Genomic DNA, 19,029 nt, shown 5'->3' with positions numbered 1-19,029 from the left:
TGCTACTTATCCAAACGCAAGGTGCAAAGTAGCCATCCCAATTAAACCCAACCAACTTTCAATATTACTACCTTCGATCCTTAATATAAGATCCTGTTTGACTTTTATTTTGATCTTAAATATAAGACCCCAATTCATTTTTATCTCTTATATTTATATATTTTTTTTCTAAAGTAACCCTTCTAACAATGATAGTTTTAGTCAATACACTTGATTAGCAAGGATATTTTAGAAAAGACAACACCTATTTAGGACAAATAACTAACTCAACTTACTTCCTTAATCTCCTCAAATTAGTCAACTGGGTCTTATAATTAGGACCGGAGGTAGTATTTGTGTTCAAATCTTCCAGCTGGCAGATATGTCATCTTCATCGTCAGAAAAAGATCAAATCAAACCATAGGGTTGGACAATTCCATTGTCCGAATTAACTGCATCTCCTCATATACGCTTCTGCATATAATTTCTTTCGTTTTTAGCTTTTACACCTAGCTGGTCTCCCTCGCCAATCTCTCTTTCTTACCCACGATTTAATGGATGTTCATGTTCCCACTAAACTCCTTGCGCTCTGTGTCCCTTTTTTCCTGTTTCTTCTATGCTCTAATGCTCAGACGAGCTCAAATTCTATCCAACTGGGCTCAAGCATCGTTGCTGGCTCTAATAAATCTTGGACATCACCTTCTGCTGATTTTGCTTTTGGGTTCTACCCTCTCCCCCATGGTCGCTACCTTGTGGGTATTTGGTTCGATAAGATTAATCCCCAGAAAACTCTGGTCTGGTCCGCAAATCGTGATGACCCGGCTCAGATTGGATCCACCATCAATCTCACACTCAGTGGCCAGTTAGTGCTGCTTCATGCCAATGGTTCGTTAGTTTCAATCTACAATCAAACAAATAATGCTTCTTCTGCTTCAATGCTGGATAATGGAAACTTTGTCCTGAAAAACTCACTCTCAAACATCATCTGGGAGAGCTTTGCTTCACCCACAGATACCATTCTACCAGGCCAAAACTTGGTCATGAGTCAGATTCTTTATTCAAATGCCAATGGAACACTAGACTACTCGACGGGGAATTACAAGTTGGAGGTCCAATCTGATGGAAACATTGTTATCGCTGCTTTCAGGTATTCCGGCGCTTATTGGTTCACTGGAACAATCGAAAACAATAGCGTCAGCATCGTCTTCGACAACAATACAGCTACGCTTTACGCCGTCAATGGCACCCGAAACATTTACCAAATGACAACCCAAAGCCAGCTGCTCAACCCAATCGAATATTACTACCATCGAGCGACAATCAACGATCATGGTAACTTCGAACAGTTGATTTTTCATAAAAAAAAGGGAACAGAGTGGACGCCTATATGGGATGCTATAACAGAGCCCTGCTTTGTGGATGCTATTTGCGGGGTAAATGGCTTTTGCACTTCACCTGACAACAAGGTGATCAATTGTAGCTGCTTGCCTGGGTATACACCTTTGGATCCTTATGTTCCCTCCAAAGGCTGTTATCGTAATTTGGAGATGGATTTTTGCGCTACAAATTCATCTGCCTCGGACTTCACTGTGCAAGAAATTTCAGATGCTGATATACCCAACTGGAATTTTGCTGATATGCAGTGGATACCTAATTCAGATTTGATTAGTTGCACGAGGGAAGTGATGAGTGATTGTTTTTGCATGGCTGGTGTTTTGATTGGCACTGATTGTTTCAAGAAAAGGACACCTCTTTTTTTAATGGAAGAATAAGCATCCCGACGACCAGTAAAAGGGTGGCGCTAGTTAAAGTTCCTGTGGTTCGCAAAGATGATGGAAATGACTCACCTTCTTGGATTGTTCTGCTTGTATCATTCATATCTTGTTCCCTGCTCGCTCTTGTTTTTGCAGCTTCTGCTATTCATCATAACCCAAAGTTTCGCCGTTGGATACGTAAGGAGCCACCTCCCAACCCAAAGCCAGTGGACATAAATCTAAAGACGTTTTCATTTCAAGAGTTGAGAGAGGCAACAAAGGGGTTCAAGAACAAACTTGGTCGAGGAGCATTTGGCACTGTGTATAGTGGGATTTTGACGTTGGAGGGCGAACAGGTTGAGGTTGCCGTGAAACAACTGGAAAAAGCAGAGGATCAGGATGAGATTCGTGAGAAGGAGTTTGTGACCGAAGTTCAAGTCATTGGTCTGACTCATCACAGGAATCTTGTCAGGTTACTAGGCTTCTGTAATGAACAAAATCATCGTCTCCTAGTTTACGAGATGATGAAAAATGGGTCGCTCTCCAGTTTACTTTTTGGGGAAGGGGATAAACCCAGATGGGAAGACAGAGCCAAGATTGCGCTTGAAGTTGCAAGGGGCTTGCTATATTTGCATGAAGAATGTGACCCACAAATCATCCATTGCGACATAAAGCCACAGAATGTTCTTCTTGACTCCAATTATACGGCAAAAGTTTCTGATTTCGGCGTTGCAAAGCTGCTAAAGAAAGACAGAACTCGAACCAGCACCAACGTCAGAGGGACAATGGGATATATGGCACCAGAATGGCTCAAGAATGCTCCCGTCACGGCAAAGGTTGATGTGTATAGCTTTGGGGTCATGTTGTTGGAGACCATATTCTGCAGAAGGCACATGGAGCTACATCCGAGTCAAAATGAAGGAGAGGGTGAGGACATGATACTCACAGATTGGGTTTTATATTCAGCAAAAGAAGGAAATTTAAGAGTGATGGTGGATCACGATGTTGAAGCTCTAAATGATTTCAATAGGTTTGAGAGGACGACTATGGTTGGATTGTGGTGCCTGTCTCCTAATCCAGCGGTTCGGCCAACTATGAAGAAGGTGACACAGATGTTGGAAGGAGCCATGGAGGTTGGTGTTCCTCCTTTGATTGATGCACAAATGTGACAACTTAATTTGTAACCAAATTTGTATCCCATTTCAATTTTTTTTTTCCTGGCATATTCCTCCATATGATTTTAATCGAACGAATTTCGTTTGAAGGCCTTCGCTTAGTGCAGTAATTTTGTGCGAACCATTTTAACTCACGTAAAGCTCCGACTTTTAGATTCTGTTTGTTCACCACACATGGAAGTGACACACAAATTAGGCTCTCTTGCCTAGTATGATACTGTACAATTTAGGATTTTTATGAGATTACAAACTAAAATTTATTAATGCAATTCAGAACAGAAAGGCATAATATTTGTATTTTTTGTGTGACAATATTTGTATTATTTTAATGGGTATTAAATGGCTTTCTTTCACGAACTTGGCATTTGGATTAAATTTAAAAATTAACGTACATCATGGATTTTATGAAAAACTATTATCAAAGCTTATTCTAAAAGTTGTATGGAATATGATACAACGTAACAAAAATTAAACGGTACAATATACTCTCTCAAAGGGATTTTAAATAATTCACAAAATCAACTAAATAACTAGTACTCCCTCTGTTTGAGTTCTATATTTCATTCTTAATAAAAAAGTTTGTTTCTATCTAGCTTTATGTCGTTTTACAATTACAAGATAGTATTGATTACTACTTCTTCAAATATACTCTTATACTATAGTACCGTAAATTATTTTGCTATATATACATACATATTAATTACTACTTTTTAATAGGACTTTCTAAAAGTGAGAATTTTATTTCATTATTTTTTTGTTGATCTTTGTGAAAAACCTCTAATATCATGTGAAAAAATAGAGGGAGCGTCATATAACTCCAATAAATATCTTTTAAAAAAAAAAAAAGGATTGCAACAAGTTGAACCGGTCTTTCAGTATGCTTTCTCATTGGGTCTAACTCGCACGCAGCATTTCCTAAATAAATGAAGCACACTATCGTAAAAGTTTACAATGATATCATCATGATCCAAAACACAGTGGAGAAGTAATTGACGTAAACATCGGTTGCAACTTTCAGTCTATATATTAGTGTTTGGACTTCTGAATCATGCCGGTCGCATCAAGTTCATTTATGAGGCCGCCATTGTGGAATTAAGCATTAGATTGACTAGCAATAGTCAAAAGTCTATGCAATACTGCAATTATACGTCATTGCAATTTGTCAAACCGCTATTTTCTCGTGTGATCCATGACCTGAAGGACTGAAAACCTCAGGAGTCTGAATTTCCATATAAGCTCCTCATACCTCTTCCTTTCTTGTTCTTAATGGCTTCCTCTGTAATCCTACTTTGCATTATTGCGCTAGTTTCATTATTAACCGTCTTACATGCCCAGAATTCTTCCTCCACCATAAATTTGAACTCCAACATCACTGCTGGATCAAATTCTTCTTGGAAATCTCCATCAGGTGATTTTGAATTTGGATTCTACCATCTTCCCGGGGATTACTATCTGGTCGGAATATGGTTTGCTATCCCTGAGAAAACTCTGGTTTGGTACTGGAACCCACCTGTGGAAACCAATTCAGTGATCCAACTCTCTTCGGGAGGCCACCTTTTGCTCATATATCCAAATGGAACCTCTGTTCGGATAGACAATGGAAATGGAGATAATGCAAGCTCAGCTTCCTTGGAGAACAATGGCAATTTTGTATTGAAAGACTCCAATTCAAGACCTGTCTGGCAGAGTTTTGGTTCTCCCACTAACACAATGCTACCGGGGCAATTCTTAAATGCCAATGGTGCACTCTATGCCAAAGGCAAAGGACCTCTGAACTACTCAAATGGAAACTTCAAGGTATTGATGCAAAACGATGGGAACTTGCTACTCTCTGCTTATCTATGGTCAGATCCTGCTTATTGGTACTCTGCAACAACATCATTCAAAAACGTAAGTTTGGTATTCAATCTTAGTGCCTTCTTGTACCTTACCAGTGGCTCCATCAACATACGTTCTTTGACAAATAACCCTCCATCCCCAACTGAAGATTTTTATCACCGAGCAACAATAGATGAAAATGGAAATTTTCATCAATATGCTTATAATCGGAGAAATGGCAGTAGGTGGATAAGGGTCTGGAGAGCCATTGATGATCCTTGCAGAGTGGATGCTATTTGTGGAGTGAATGGCTTGTGCACTTCACCTGATAATGAAACAGTGCAGTGTGAATGCCTTCCAGGTTTTGTCCCATTTAATATGACAAATGAATACCTAGGATGTCGCCCAGAAACTGTGATTAATTATTGTGCACAAGATCCTTCTAGGTTGAACTTCAAGCTGGAGGTTTTTGATGATACTGATTTTCAGTTTGACTCCTTGTCAGACTTTGCTGAGCTGAAAACTGCAGATTTAGAAGCTTGTGAGAAGTATGTCATGGATGATTGTAATGTCGTTGCTGCTACCTTCAATGCTACATCTTCAACATGTATCAAGAAGAGGATGCCGTTGGTGAATGCGAGAAAGAGTTCATCTTCTAAGGGGCAAAAAGCTCTACTTAAGGTTCCTACTTACAACAACGCCTCTGGAGGATTGGAAGGTTCAAAGAAGAAGAGTTTTAATGTCAGAGTTTTTCTCAAGGTCATGCTTGCTGTTAGTTCCACCCTTGCATGCTTGTTTGGAGCCCTCGCTGTCTATTACCACCCTTTAGCTCAAAGATTAATGAGACGAAACAAGTTTCTGAACGCAAGTGCCATTGGAATCAACTTCAGAGAGTTCACATTCCAAGAGCTTCATGAAGCAACAGGTGGATTCAATAAGACTATTGGTAAAGGATCTTCGGCCAAAGTCTATAGTGGAAATCTTGTTATTGATGATTCGACAATTGCGATTGCAGTGAAGAAGCTAGAAAGAAAGTTGAGACAAGTGATCAGGAATTTATGACTGAGCTCAAAATAATTGGTCGCACACATCACAGAAACCTGGTAAGACTTCTGGGTTTTTGCATTGAGAAGAGCCATAGACTTCTTGTCTATGAGTTACTTCCAAGTGGAGCGTTGTCCAATTTTCTGTTTGGACAAAGAGGAAAACCTCCTTGGAGTCTAAGGATTGATATAGCTCTTGGGATTGCAAGGGGCTTGCTTTACCTGCATGAGGAGTGTGAGACCCAGATTATACATTGCGACATCAAGCCCCAAAACGTGTTACTGGATGCCAATTATACGGCGAAGATTGCAGATTTTGGGCTGTCCAAGCTTCTCAACAAAGAGCAAACCAGAACAAACACTAACTTCAGGGGGACTATAGGGTACATAGCCCCTGAATGGCTAAGAAGTGCGCCTGTAACTGCTAAAGTTGATGTCTTTAGCTTTGGGATTATGTTGCTCGAGATTATTTGTTGCAAAAGGCATGTCGAACAGAGTCAAGCAGATGATGAAGAAAGTGATGAAGATGATGATGCATTGCTGGCAAAATGGGTTCTGAGGTGCATCGTGTTGAAGAAACCGGAGCAGTTAGCAGGTCATGACTCAGAAGTACTAAGTGATATGACAAGGTTTGAGGAAATGGCCTTGGTTGGATTATGGTGTATCCATCCAGATCCAGCACTGAGACCAACAATGAAGCAGGTGAATCAAATGCTAGAGGGAAACATGGCTGTTGGGGTTCCTCCATTGCTTTATGAGCAAATGACAGCAGATCTAAGCATATAGCCTTTCAATCTCTGGTTTAGCTTCCGGAGATTATTGTCAAGGGAACCTACTATCGTTGTTTGGTGTTATTCTTCACGAATTTAATGGGGCACTCCATCACATCTACTGGTACATTTTAAAATGTTTAAAGCTGTGAGCTTTTTAAGCGGACTTACAAGTTTATACATATGCATCCTTCTTATTGAAAACTCTACAATAGTCAGTGATAAATACATTTTTAGTGGAGTATGAGTCTCATCCGTAAGACAGAACAACAAAGAATTCACTTCTTATGTGATAGTATATCTTTTAATTACTCTAAAATAAAATAATTTCTCTAGATGATCATAAATTCTAACGGCGAATTTTCCTTTGTCAAGGAAAAAAATGTAATAATTTTATTATATTTATTGGGTCCTAATGATATTTTATTTTTTTGTCCATCGATTTGAATTTTGAAGGATTTTTTTTCCTGTCAAATCTTTAATCTCTCTGTCCACGGACGCTTTTTTTCTTTTTTGTTACAGCATCGGACAAATTGCCATGCTACTCGTCTGCCTTTTTCTTTCTTTCTTTTTTTTTGCCGGGCATATTAGTAGTGTACTGGTGCTGGAAAAGGGTATCGGTCCATAATAAGCCACACGAAAGGCCCAAAATTAAAGCCCAATTTAATCATGAAGAGAAGGAAGCAGTCCATGTTTGGGTCCTCAACATAACCTGCTGAGAATAGGCCGGTAGCCCAAAAACTGAAGAAGGACCAATGGAGAGGGCGGTTAATGCTGCTCTCTCCTCACTCCTCGGTGGCTTTCTGGTACGTTCATTCTGATCAGCATACAAATTTGATGGGACAATGATATTGAAGGACCAGAAAGGAGAGCATGATTAATGTACGAGTAATTTGAAGAAATCAAGCACAAATTAATATTTCATTATTTCAAACGCTTCAGCCCAGCTATAACATGAAAAGTTAAGATTTGAGAGTGCAGTTAGGCAAGTTGACACGGCTTGGTGGCAAGACATTAAGAACTGGATTTCTCTCGAAGAAGTTGGTGGGTCTTGGCTCAAATCCTCCGCTCAACGTTGGCATAACTGGGAAATCTTCCTGGCTAGGAACATGATGAAACCCCACCGTGTACCACAATACCAAGCCCTTGTTCTCTATGTCCCTGTCCCTCTGGCTCCAAACGGCTAAAGTACCGTCGCCTCTGCTACGATCAACATAGGGTCCTCCCGCCCATTTTTCCGACTTATTATAAGGGGTAACCCACACATTGTAATTGGTGAATGCTGCTCTGTTTTGTGGATAATCGTGGGGCACCAAGAGTGGGTGCGACACTGAGCTCGGGATCAAACGATATCCTATTTTATTTCCGCGTTTTGTCTCCATGTTAGGGTTCACTACTAATAGCTCCGATGCCTTCAACCCTAAGTTTATTCTGGCATCGGCTTCAGTTTTTGCAGTTTCCCTCACAACCTTCCAGTAACTTTTTCTTGGCGTGCTCTGATCATCAGTTACTTTTACGTACAGTCTCCAAATTACTCTTGACAAAGGAGTTGGCCTCTCCATCAATGTCGAGGTCAAGATAATACGCTAAGAAGTGGTCATGGTCGAGACCAATGGTGTAATCTGCTAGCAAAGTACCGTAAATTTCCTCCTTCATTTGATCTGACTGGGTGTATTTTCCTCCTTTAACCTTCAATATACCACCAAGTCCAACCTGTTTAAACCATTACAAAAATGCAACTGTTCATAATAAATTCAAGCCACCGGCAAAATCGTATGCATATATATAGTTGTATTTATTATACCCCTAGCTTGATGCTGCCACTTGGCTTGAACTCCCAATCTATTATGTAGTCGTAGTTACCGACAGTGGTGACCATCCTCACCACTAAGCTCACGTCTGGCCTAACTTCCGTTATCTGCAGACAAAATAATTATAATGGAAATGATAATAGATACGGAGGAAGGAGAATAATGCATACGCCATAACACTTGGTTTGGGATTCCTATCTCAGTGTGACGCCACATGATATCGCCAGCATACCTTTCAAAGATGCAGAAGGCGTTGGGAACTTGGACCGGGGTGCCGTCGGAGCCTTGGTAGGAAGCGTCAAGAAACGCAGCGTTTGAAGGGCAGTCGGTGAGGGGTTGAAGGGAAGAAGCATACTGACCCAACCCATATTCACCACTGTCAAAGTGAGTGGTGTAATACCAGTCCCCAGTCGGGTATGGCACAAACAGCTCTGATATAAACCCTCTGTACAGTACCATCCTTTGCTTTTGCTTCTCCAAATAGTATATTGAAGCCAGCGATATGATTGGTCCAGCTCGGATGTCGAACCCTACATGAAATTCCCAGTGTGCCCAGCTGATTTCCCCGCAGGAATCATTAAAATTAAAAGAGCGGTCGTCAGTGTTAGTTAATTATTGGGGCTCCCTCACAAATTGATCTCCAGCTCCTACAATCGAACTTTAGAAAGGAATTAAGAAAAGCAGAGGAGATGATTAAAGAAGTAACCTTCCTGTATGACCGTTGATCTCAAAGCCGGACCCTTGAGCTTGCCAAAAAGCAGAGTCATTGAGCTTGGGACCAAAAGGAGGCTTCAGTTTGGACGCTCTATACTCTGTCCCCTCAGCTCTGGGCACCGGAGCCACCATCCTACCAGAGTAACCCACAATCTTCACCTCGTCAAGTTCGACCACCAACCGTTATTCCCTCCAACGGCCTCGCGTACAAGTTCACCGTTCCGTTCGTGTAAAAGCAGTGAATGTTCAAGATCCTATTGACGTGGACCTGTCCGAACCACCCCACCGTGAAAGTAGAACACACAACCCGCGACAAATTAAGCCCCTTCTTGTTCACCGACTCTATGAAGGGTCTATATTTGAATGGAAGCTCTGAAGCCATGGTCTGTTCGTCCATGGTCAACATGGGGAAGCCATGGCCTCTGTACACTCTGGTTGAGACGATAGAGCGGCTCGACAGGTCCACCGTGATCTCCAGAGATTGTTTCTCAAAGCGAGCAACTACGAAGGCTCGCCGACGCATTGGGATTGGAGGTTTGGATTCTGAGGACAGCTATGAAAGGATGGCGTGCTTGTCGGGCTCATCCAGACCCACGTGTTGAAAGGTCAGGTTGGCGTGAGAGGAAGAGGTTGGGTATGAGTTTGAGATGATGGTTCGGACCAGGTTGAACTCCGCTGGTGTTAGAGGGTCAAGTGGGCGTGGCAGGCTGGCTCCGGCTGAGAGGCTCGAGAACAGAGTGATGACCAAGAAAACAGCAAGTTCCATAGCTGAAGCCGTCGCTATATGTGAATACAAAAGTGAAGTTCAGCTTCTTTTATATATGCTGTAAGTTGTCATAAACACTTCATTCATTTTATTATCCCGCTTCGTATTTATCGATTACTCAACTGATGATGCAACCTCTGACCCAAAAATTTAAAAAAAAAAAAAAGACAAAAAACTGATGATGCAACCAACCTCATCCTGCGTGGCCCCTATTTTGTATGGAGTTAGGGAAAATACGAATTAGACAAGCAAATATGTGGAGATAAAAATAATTTGGCACACAGCTGAAAAATAATCACACCGCAAGAGAATCGCATAAATAAAATATATATTATGCTGCGGTTTATTTCTTGTGGGTTCAGTCATTCACAGCCACTGCCTAATAAATTAATAAAATAACATTCTTTAGTTAATCTCTTTGGGTGATACTCAAATGATTATCATATTTATTGTTGTGAGTTTACGTCGCATCGTTGGGGAAATTATGGCAGCCACAGGCACGTTTCCAATCGGAGCCAAGTGAAAATAACGGAAGAAGAGAAGCTCGTAATTTGGGGGGCCTTTTATTGTTCACAGACAAGCCCTGCAGTGAAGTACTGGGGCCCATTGTGACAGCCCAGAAATTTGGCGTATCATGCGTCGCGTCGTCAAGATCGTCCGGTAGATTTTAACTTGACATGAATAACGCGTTTGTCTTGTTTCCATAATGAACGGATGCTTCATTCATTTTTTTGTCTTCCCAAGTTTATATCAGACTTAAATTTTTAAAACTCGCCAATCGCATCTTTTTGCTAAGCGTGCATTTTTTTTTTAATTAAAAGCAATCTAATTGTTAGAAACTAAATATGAATTTATTTTTAGTAAGAATTCAAATCTTAACTTATTATGTTACAAGAAACTAGTCACTTCTACTGCCGTTAGTAAACTCTCCAATCATATCCACATTTTGTTTGCTTGTGATCAAATTAACGCTGACTGCCACATTTTCTTTAGCGGCGCCATGCCAAATATGCATGTGGCTCCTTACCCCAAATATTGGCAATTCGCGCAATATAAATTGGGGGAAAATCTCCCAGAAAAATGATAAATTATTAAATCACAAATAAAAATTTTCTATAAAGATAGTAGTATATTGTTATTTGATCATACTCAAACTAAGCTGCGTTTTGTTTTTTTCATCCTTCTGTACGTCTCTTTCACTGGGCATTAGTCTTGATGCCGAAAAGAAATTTAATCTTCCCTTGTTTATTTTCCGCCCCTCGAACATTTACATGTGATTGATTCTTGTTAGCTATAATTTATACTGCCATTTATTGATTTTACATTACTAGACTTTAAAAACAGTTTTAACATTGACTTTTCTTTGCATGAGAAGAGGCAGAAAGTTAGAATTAGCTAGTGTGGTGAGCCAACAAGACATGCATTTTGCGCCAGGATGTGCGTAATGCCCTCGTGTTGAGTGTTGTTTTTAATAATAAAAAGGTATACAAATATATCACTCTACACAGAACCAGTTTCGATACTCATCTCTTTGATGAGTATCATAAACTCATCAGATCTGAACCGTGTATACCTCATTTGAACAGTTCAGATTTAAAATCTTTAATTAATTATTTTTAAATAGAATAAACTATTTTTTGAAAGAATGATAGTTAAGAGATCATCACTATTTTAGAGTCTATACATATTAAAATAATTATTTTGAATAAATAAAAATAAAAAACAAATCAAATCTGAAGCACCCAAATAAGATATAGACGGTTCAAATCTGATGAGTTTACAGTGCTCATCAAATGGATGAGTATCAAAACTAGTTCCCACTCTACACACTGTTCACTTAAAGCTTGACCTAATAGAAATATATTAATTTTATGCAATATTCGTGAAAATTCAGAATTGACGTCATCGATCAAATGCTAGACATCACATGACTGTGCACTAATTCCTGGTTTTTTTCCCTTTAATTTCTAGGAATCATTCCTACCTCTCTCTAGCTCCCTTCAAAATGCTATCCTTCCTCGGTCCTCACAAGTTGCGAAACCTTCTTTCGTTCTTGACAACAAATATCAAAGATGCGTTAAGTTTTTCTTTTTTTAATCAGTAAATTCAGCTTTCGCTTTTGGTTCTCTCTTTCCATTTTATTCTTTATTCACCAAGTATTTGGCAGGGGTTTTTTAGACTACTTCCAAGATAAGGAACTATTTCCTTAAAATAATATATATATACGAACTAAAAGAGATCATTTATCAATATCAAACCGCCCATTCACGTGGAGAGAATCAGTAATAATTTATCATCAACCCACCAAGTGGCCGGAAACAAAATTAAAGCACATGAACACTTGTAGATTTTTTATTGCGAATCGGCCGGCCCTTTAGTAATCAAGACAGCCACACAGCAAACCTCAAATTTCTTTCTTTTTAAATAGAAAATTAAAGCACATCTCCTTCGTAATATAAATTCAATTAAATGCCAGCTCTTAATCCTTCACGTGACTCCCGGTTATTGAATACATGTTGTATGAAAGCCGTTACTGGCTAAATGAAGTGATTAATTGACTAATTAAGGCTGTGAAGTGCACTTAACCCCACGCACAGGCTTTGCAGGCCTCACTTTAAGAACTGGATTTCTCTCGAAGAAATTGGTGGGTCTCAGCTCAAACCCTCCACTCAGTGTTGGCATCGTCGGAAAATCTTCCTGGCATGGCACATGATGAAATCCCACCGTGTGCCACAACACTATATCCTTGTTCTCTATATTCCTATTCCTGCACAATCAGTTACTCTCACTGGTTAGTTAACCATAAATATATAATGAACCTGTGATTTACACTTTCTGGTGTCGGTCAAAATCAACGAGTAGTACTGATCAATATTATATACCTGAGAGTCCAAGTAGCCAAAGTATCATCTCCTCTGCTATGTTCGGCGTACAAGCCACCCGCCCATTTCTCAGACTTATTGTAAGGAGTGACCATGACGTTATAATTGGCAAAGGCTCCTCTAATCTGTGGATAATCATCTTTCAACAACAGTGGCTGAGCAACGGGGCCTGGGAACAGACGGTACCCGATGTTATTCCCAACCGTAGTCTTCTTATTAGGGTTTACGATTGCCAGTTCGCTTGGCTTCAATCCCACGTTCATCTTAGCATCGGCTTCTGTTTTAGCTGTTTCAAGTGCGACTGTCCAGTAACTTTTCCTCTGTGAACTTTGATCTTTTACTGTGACGGTCTCTAAATTGGTCTTCACAAAGGAATTGGCTTCGCCATCAATGTCGAGATCAAGATGATAGGTCAAGTAGTGGTCGTGGTGCGTCCCGATCGTGTAATCTGCTAGCAGTGTTCCAAATGCATCCTCCTTTATCTGATCCACGTGGGTGTATGATGTCCCCTTGATCCCCAAAACTCCTGTTAGCCCAACCTGCTCCCGTACAGACACAAAACAGCCAGCAGTCATTAATTACAACCACACGTATCTACCATATATGTATCTAGATCACAAGCATTTTTAGTGTTATACCCCAAGTTTGATGGAACCACTGGGCTTAAACTCCCAGTCTATGATGTAGTCGTAGTTGCCCACAGTTGAGACTGTTCTCACCACCAGCGTAACATCTGGTCTAACTTCCGTTATGATCTGTCCAACGCCAAATAAAAAAAAGAAGAAGAAGCATTATTATAGCATTAATTAAAAAACAGTCAGCTTAATCTAATGAAGAGATAGTATAGAATTTATTACGTCTTCATTTGGGACTTCGAGTTCTGTGTGACGCCACATGATATCTCCTGCATGCTTCTCAAAAACACAAATAGCATTGGGTATCTTGACGAGTTTGCCGTCTTCTCCGGCGTGATAGGCATCAAAAAATACAGCATTGGCAGGGCAATCTGCGCGAGGCTTGAGAGGGACCATGGATTGCCCAAATCCATACTCTCCACTGTCGAGATAGGTCTTGAAGAACCAGTCTGCTGTTGGGTCCATGTATGGCACGAAGAACTCTGAGATGTACCCTCTGTACAATACCCGACGATATTTGTGCTGTTCCATATCATATATGGAAGCCAGAGATATTACTGGTCCGGCTCTCACATCAAATCCTACGTGAAGTTTCCAGTTGGCCCAACTGCTCTCGTCCAAGACACAGACAAGTTTTTAGGTTATGAGTAAGCAAAACATAAAGTCCAAGCTACTTGTGCAAAGTCTTCTTTAATTTGTCTTCTCGGGTTGTTCTATATATTAACCAGCACTTTATTTGTCTCCAAGCAGTTTTTAATTAAAAGGGAACACTTGCATCGGTGATTGATAAATTCTCGTAATTGAAATATAAACAAATTAGTTAACCTGATAGAATGGCCGTCGATGCTAAAGCCAGGTCCATTGGGGACCATAGTCATCCCATTGAGCTTAGGACCAAAAGGTGGCTTCTGCTTCGAGAATCTGTACTCTGTGTTCTCAGGTCGAGCCAGCGGAACGCTGCCCGTGTCAGAATATTCAACGATCTTCCTGTCATCAAGATCGACCACTATTGTTATCCCCTCCACAGGCCTGACGTACAGGTTTGCAGTTTCCTCCTCATCCGCGTAGTAGCATTGAAGTTTCAATGTCCTATTGCTCTTCACATCCCCAAACCAGCCCACAGTGAAAGTGGAGCAAACAACGTTGGAGATATTTAGACCCCTTTTGTTGATGGACCGAATAAAGGGTTGGTATTTATGGGGCAGTTCGGCGACGGAGTCTTGCTCCTCAACACTGTACATGGGGAAGCCATGGCCACGGTACACTTTTGTGGAGACTATGGCGCGTTTGGATAAATCCACAGTGATCTCTAAGCTTTGCTTGTTGAAACGAGCAACGACAACGGCCCTGCGAGGGGGAAGGGACTTCTTGGAGTATAGCCATGAGAGAACAGAGGGTTTGTCAGGATCGTCTAGGCCGACGTATTGGAAAGTGAACTTAGGCGGAGAGAATGGGTATGATTTTTTGACTATGGTTCGAATAAGATCGAACTCAGATGGGGTGAGAGGGTCTAGAGGGTGTTGGTGGGATGAAGACGAAGCTGTGGCAGAGCAAAACAAGAGAAGAGGAAAGAGGAAAAGGAGGTTTGTTGACTTCATTTGCGTTGCGTTGAACACAAATGGATGAGTGAATTGAAGAGGCTATGGAAATGTGTGCGGCGAATGCCAGAGCGTGAGGTTCTTAAATAGATCATGGCATCACTCACCAACTCGTTTTAAATATTGGACAGTGATCCGCTAAATATTCTCGCACGTGCAGAAGCTACATGGCATCCCACCCTTTTCCACGTGACTCGTGCTTGCCCATCGCATGGAATTTAAGCAAACCATTGAGTGCTGGAAATTCTTGATTAGCTGCATTTTCAATATTAAATTTAGTCTAGTTGATCATATTCATGTCCTTAGAAATTCAAATTTGTCCAACCGGATCTGGAGGGAAGCGCACGCATCGATTCTACTCCTCAATATTATAATATTAGCGTGCTTCAAAACCCCCCCTTTTTTAAAAATCATATGGCTTTGTTTCTTTGATAAGGAAATGGATGATTGATGACATTAATTACAAACGACTTCTTACAAATATACCAGAATCGATTCGTTTCCACCCAATAAATATAGATTAATTAGAAGGCACTTTCGGGCTTTCACCTCAACACGTAATGTGGGGTTAAACTGAGAAGAATGTACAGTAAAAAACAAGGCCTTAGAATATAAAAACTAAAGAATTTGGCCGACAAAGAAAATAAACTGATTGATGATGCACGCTTTAGTGACTTTAAATATGGAAATCATTGATATTTGTTTGGCGCTTATAATCATAATCACGATTTTGAATTTGAAATAAATAAAACTCCTTTAGCCCTAAATATAAGATTCATTTTGTAATATAATTTTTATACAACAAAATAAATGTTATATTTAGAGCTTGAGACAGAAAAGAAAAGTATGAGCACAGTTCACAGACATTGTTTCGCTGTTAGGAAAACAATATTGAAAACATAAATGGAGGAACCGCGTAACAACAGTTCAAAATGGACAGCATTATCTTCTCTTCCTCCCCCCCGGGTCATTATTATTTTTTACAAAAAAGTGTTACATTAGCGGACATTGTTCAAGTTTTCACTAGCCATACAACTTATTTCATTGAACTATGGAAAGTATTTGAGATGTCCATTGTTATGTTCACCGTTGCACGGTGAGTAAATGCTTGTTATCTTCTCTTCCTTTTCCCCTCCTCTTCCCTTCATTCTTTTTTGTTTTTAAAAAAAAAGTGTTACATCAACTTTTATTCAAATTTGATCCCTTATAATATCATTATTAAAATATTAAATTAAGCAGAATATAAATATAATAATCAAATATAAAATGGTAAAATTTAATGCGAATGGTTTCAACTGCAATGGAAAATATTAAAAAAAGATCGTTTAAATGTTAATATTTTAAAGAATATCAAGAAAAGAGAAGGAGGGGGGAAAAAAAAACAGAGAATCCTATCCCTTAGACAAAGATGCATAATTTAAGGGGTAGTTCATCTCAAGTGACGAATATAAATTATGGAACATTTAAAGAGCGGATTTATTTTGCTAAAACTGAATTCGGCATCAATGAAAATAAGAAATTAATACATATCCAATAAAAAGATAAAATATTTAATTTATAAATGTTACTCGTAATAAATTATGGAAGAGCTCAATTAATTAAGGTGATTCAAAATAATAAGGGTACACATCTGAAACAAGGCCTATAGAAAATAAAAACTTACGAATTTCGTCGACAGAGAAAATGAATTGATGGATGATACGCGCTTTTGTGACTTAATTAAATATGGAAATTGTTGATATTTCTTTGTTGTTTATAAATTATAATCATGGCCTGGTTCGATTTTAAAATAAATAATATTATCTTTTTCTCGTGATGAAGAAAAAGTATAACCACAGTTCAACAACATTTGTAGCATCTCGCTGTCAGGAAAACAATTATTTTTTGCCATTATCAGATAAACAACGTTGAAAAATCATACAGAGGAGCGAGAAAGAATATTAAATCTAAATCATGCAAATATTAATATTAAGATCAGGAAAAATTGGAGAATGAGAAAAAGAGTAAAGAAGATGAGAAGAAAATAGAAAACAATCCTATTCCCTAGGAAATGCTTAAGTTAACAGCTGTTAAATATGATTTCTTTTTCTGAAAAGATATACATTTAGTCTTTTCATTTTATATAATGTTTTAGTTTTGTCTTTTAATTTAAAAAGTATATTTTTTAGTCATTTAATTTTAAATCATAAGATGATTTTTTTATAACAATTAGAATTGTTTTGAAAATTAAACTTAATATATTGACCTTTAAAATATTTATCAATATTTAATATCTTATTATCATCATTTTTTAATTAACGTTTTTAAGGTTAAATAACTAAAATATACTTTTTAAAACTAATGAATCAAATTAAAATTTTGTATATAATTAAAGCAGTAAAAGTATGGTTTTCTTTTCCGCCAACCGCTACGTGTGAATGATGAATTCAGGAATATAAATTATGAAGCATTTCCATAACGTGGGACAAATAAATCCTAGTAATTGTTTTATAGGATCTATCATCATTGACACCGGCCGGTCGAGGGTCCTTTCCTCGGAAAGCTTTACTTTTATTCTGAAAAACTTGCCAGTATACTTCGCTAACTCAGCGGCAACGCTGCCAGGCCAAGATGTCAAGTTTGAGAATTTTCATTTTTATATTGATATGTGTGTTTAATTAATGGATTTATTTTACTAACATTAAATTCGGTATCCATTAAAATGAGATGTTAATATAATACATAATTAATCAATTAAAATATTTAATATTTAATATAAAATCTATAACAAATTATATAATTCACAAGTATTGATTGATATTAATGATGGCAGAGCCCAAATTAGAAGTCCGAAAACTACATTAACGAATGATTATTATGATTTGGGTGTTTAATTGAAAGAAAAAGGCAATATTTATAGGCGAGAGAAAAAAGAGCCTTGATCATCTGGGCTTGGTCAACGAAGTGGTGTTATATCGAGTAGGTAATTTGCTTCTCCCAGAAGACTCCAAATGAGACGACACAATCATGGACCCAACACACACAAACACAAACACTTGTTGATATATAAGAATTATAATATCACGTGGTCTCTCATGACGACGTTGTTTTAATATTGAATGGCTGGGTACGCACCTCAGCCTTGCGTGGCTCTGTGATTAACAAGAGATACGCAGAGCCTAACTCCAAGATCTGGTTTGGGCTTTCAACATACATTTCTGCGCAATTACAAATTAAACGAGCTCCTATCTACCAACCAGTTGAGGTGGCAGCCAATACAAGCTCAAATTTTAAGAAACATATCTATATTGAGAAGACTATTTTTAACCGCTCTCTGTTTAAAGAATTAATTTTAAATCTAATATAATCTGAGAATACCTGGTTTACTTTAAAAAAGAGCTCATGATGTGTGCCTTTGAAACTGATTGTCCCCCCACCAGACTATATTCATTCTACCTACCACATCTCTTTTTTTTTTTTTTTATGTTTGATTATTAAAGCATATGACAAATTAAGTTATTGCGTAAGTGTTCCACCCACCGTCCCCTTCATGTCCAAACCTTCATGTTTATGCTAACCTTACATCATACCTACCAAATCGCTTCGGCCAACATAAGAGGAAGTGAATGGTCCTAAATATGTTAGGCTCAAATCCCGTTGGTATATAAAACATTAAAAATAAAGAATAGAGATAGAATTGTAATTAAAAAATTATTAAAAAAAGTCTTTAATATGTAGTAATATGTTACATAGGAATAGGATTAGGCAAATCAATGGAAGTAGGACTGTCTAATCCCATGGAACAAGTAATCTCCCTACTAAACACTATTTTTTCAATCTCAATCTCAATCCTAATCTCAATCTCTTATTTTTAATCCTTGTACCAATGGTACCTTAGGGTTAAAAACCCATAAACCCTATCTGTACTTGGAACAATCATCAAACCTGCCAGCGTGAGATTATATAATAGAGTCGCCTCCAGTATAATCATGCGAGCATACATGCATTAATTATATTGCGGGTCAGTTGTAGAAGCAAGAGAAAGAGAACTCATGATGTGGTATTTGGGATATAGCAGACCCGACAGGAGAATAATTGCAAGCCA

General features: G+C 38.7%; 1 protein-coding gene and 3 pseudogenes across 1 annotated transcript; 2 read left to right on the top strand and 2 right to left on the bottom strand.

Annotated features, from left to right (window-relative positions):
- The first annotated feature begins 338 nt into the window (after positions 1-338).
- Positions 339-2,927, top strand: LOC114743164 (G-type lectin S-receptor-like serine/threonine-protein kinase LECRK3; annotated as a pseudogene).
- A 1,247-nt stretch (positions 2,928-4,174) lies between these two features.
- LOC114743165 (G-type lectin S-receptor-like serine/threonine-protein kinase LECRK2) lies at positions 4,175-6,655 on the top strand (annotated as a pseudogene).
- Positions 6,656-7,460: 805 nt separating this feature from the next.
- LOC114743157 (primary amine oxidase 2-like) lies at positions 7,461-9,830 on the bottom strand (annotated as a pseudogene).
- A 2,324-nt stretch (positions 9,831-12,154) lies between these two features.
- Positions 12,155-14,987, bottom strand: LOC114743162 (primary amine oxidase-like). Its single transcript, XM_028931358.1, has 5 exons — positions 14,173-14,987; positions 13,570-13,954; positions 13,351-13,467; positions 12,713-13,251; positions 12,155-12,597 (listed from the first exon to the last, which is right to left on the bottom strand). The coding sequence occupies exons 1-5, from the start codon at positions 14,943-14,945 to the stop codon at positions 12,393-12,395; spliced, it is 2,019 nt and encodes a 672-aa protein (XP_028787191.1). The 5' UTR covers positions 14,946-14,987; the 3' UTR covers positions 12,155-12,392.
- Positions 14,988-19,029: the final 4,042 nt, after the last annotated feature.

This window comes from Neltuma alba, unplaced genomic scaffold (genome assembly GCF_004799145.2).
Source record: "Neltuma alba isolate B1F8T4 unplaced genomic scaffold, ASM479914v2 tig00003966_pilon, whole genome shotgun sequence".
Taxonomy (NCBI): Eukaryota; Viridiplantae; Streptophyta; class Magnoliopsida; order Fabales; family Fabaceae; genus Neltuma; species Neltuma alba.
This window is presented reverse-complemented; position numbering and strand designations above follow the sequence as displayed.

Coding starts and splice junctions, on each gene's coding strand:
- LOC114743162 (XM_028931358.1), bottom strand. CDS start 14,945: ATGAAGTCAACAAACCTCCTTTTCCTCTTTCCTCTTCTCTTGTTTTGC. Junction 13,955..14,172: donor ATCGACGGCCATTCTATCAG/GTTAACTAATTT, acceptor GGACGAGAGCAG/TTGGGCCAACTGGAAACTTC. Junction 13,252..13,350: donor GTGGTTCCATCAAACTTGGG/GTATAACACTAA, acceptor GTACGGGAGCAG/GTTGGGCTAACAGGAGTTTT.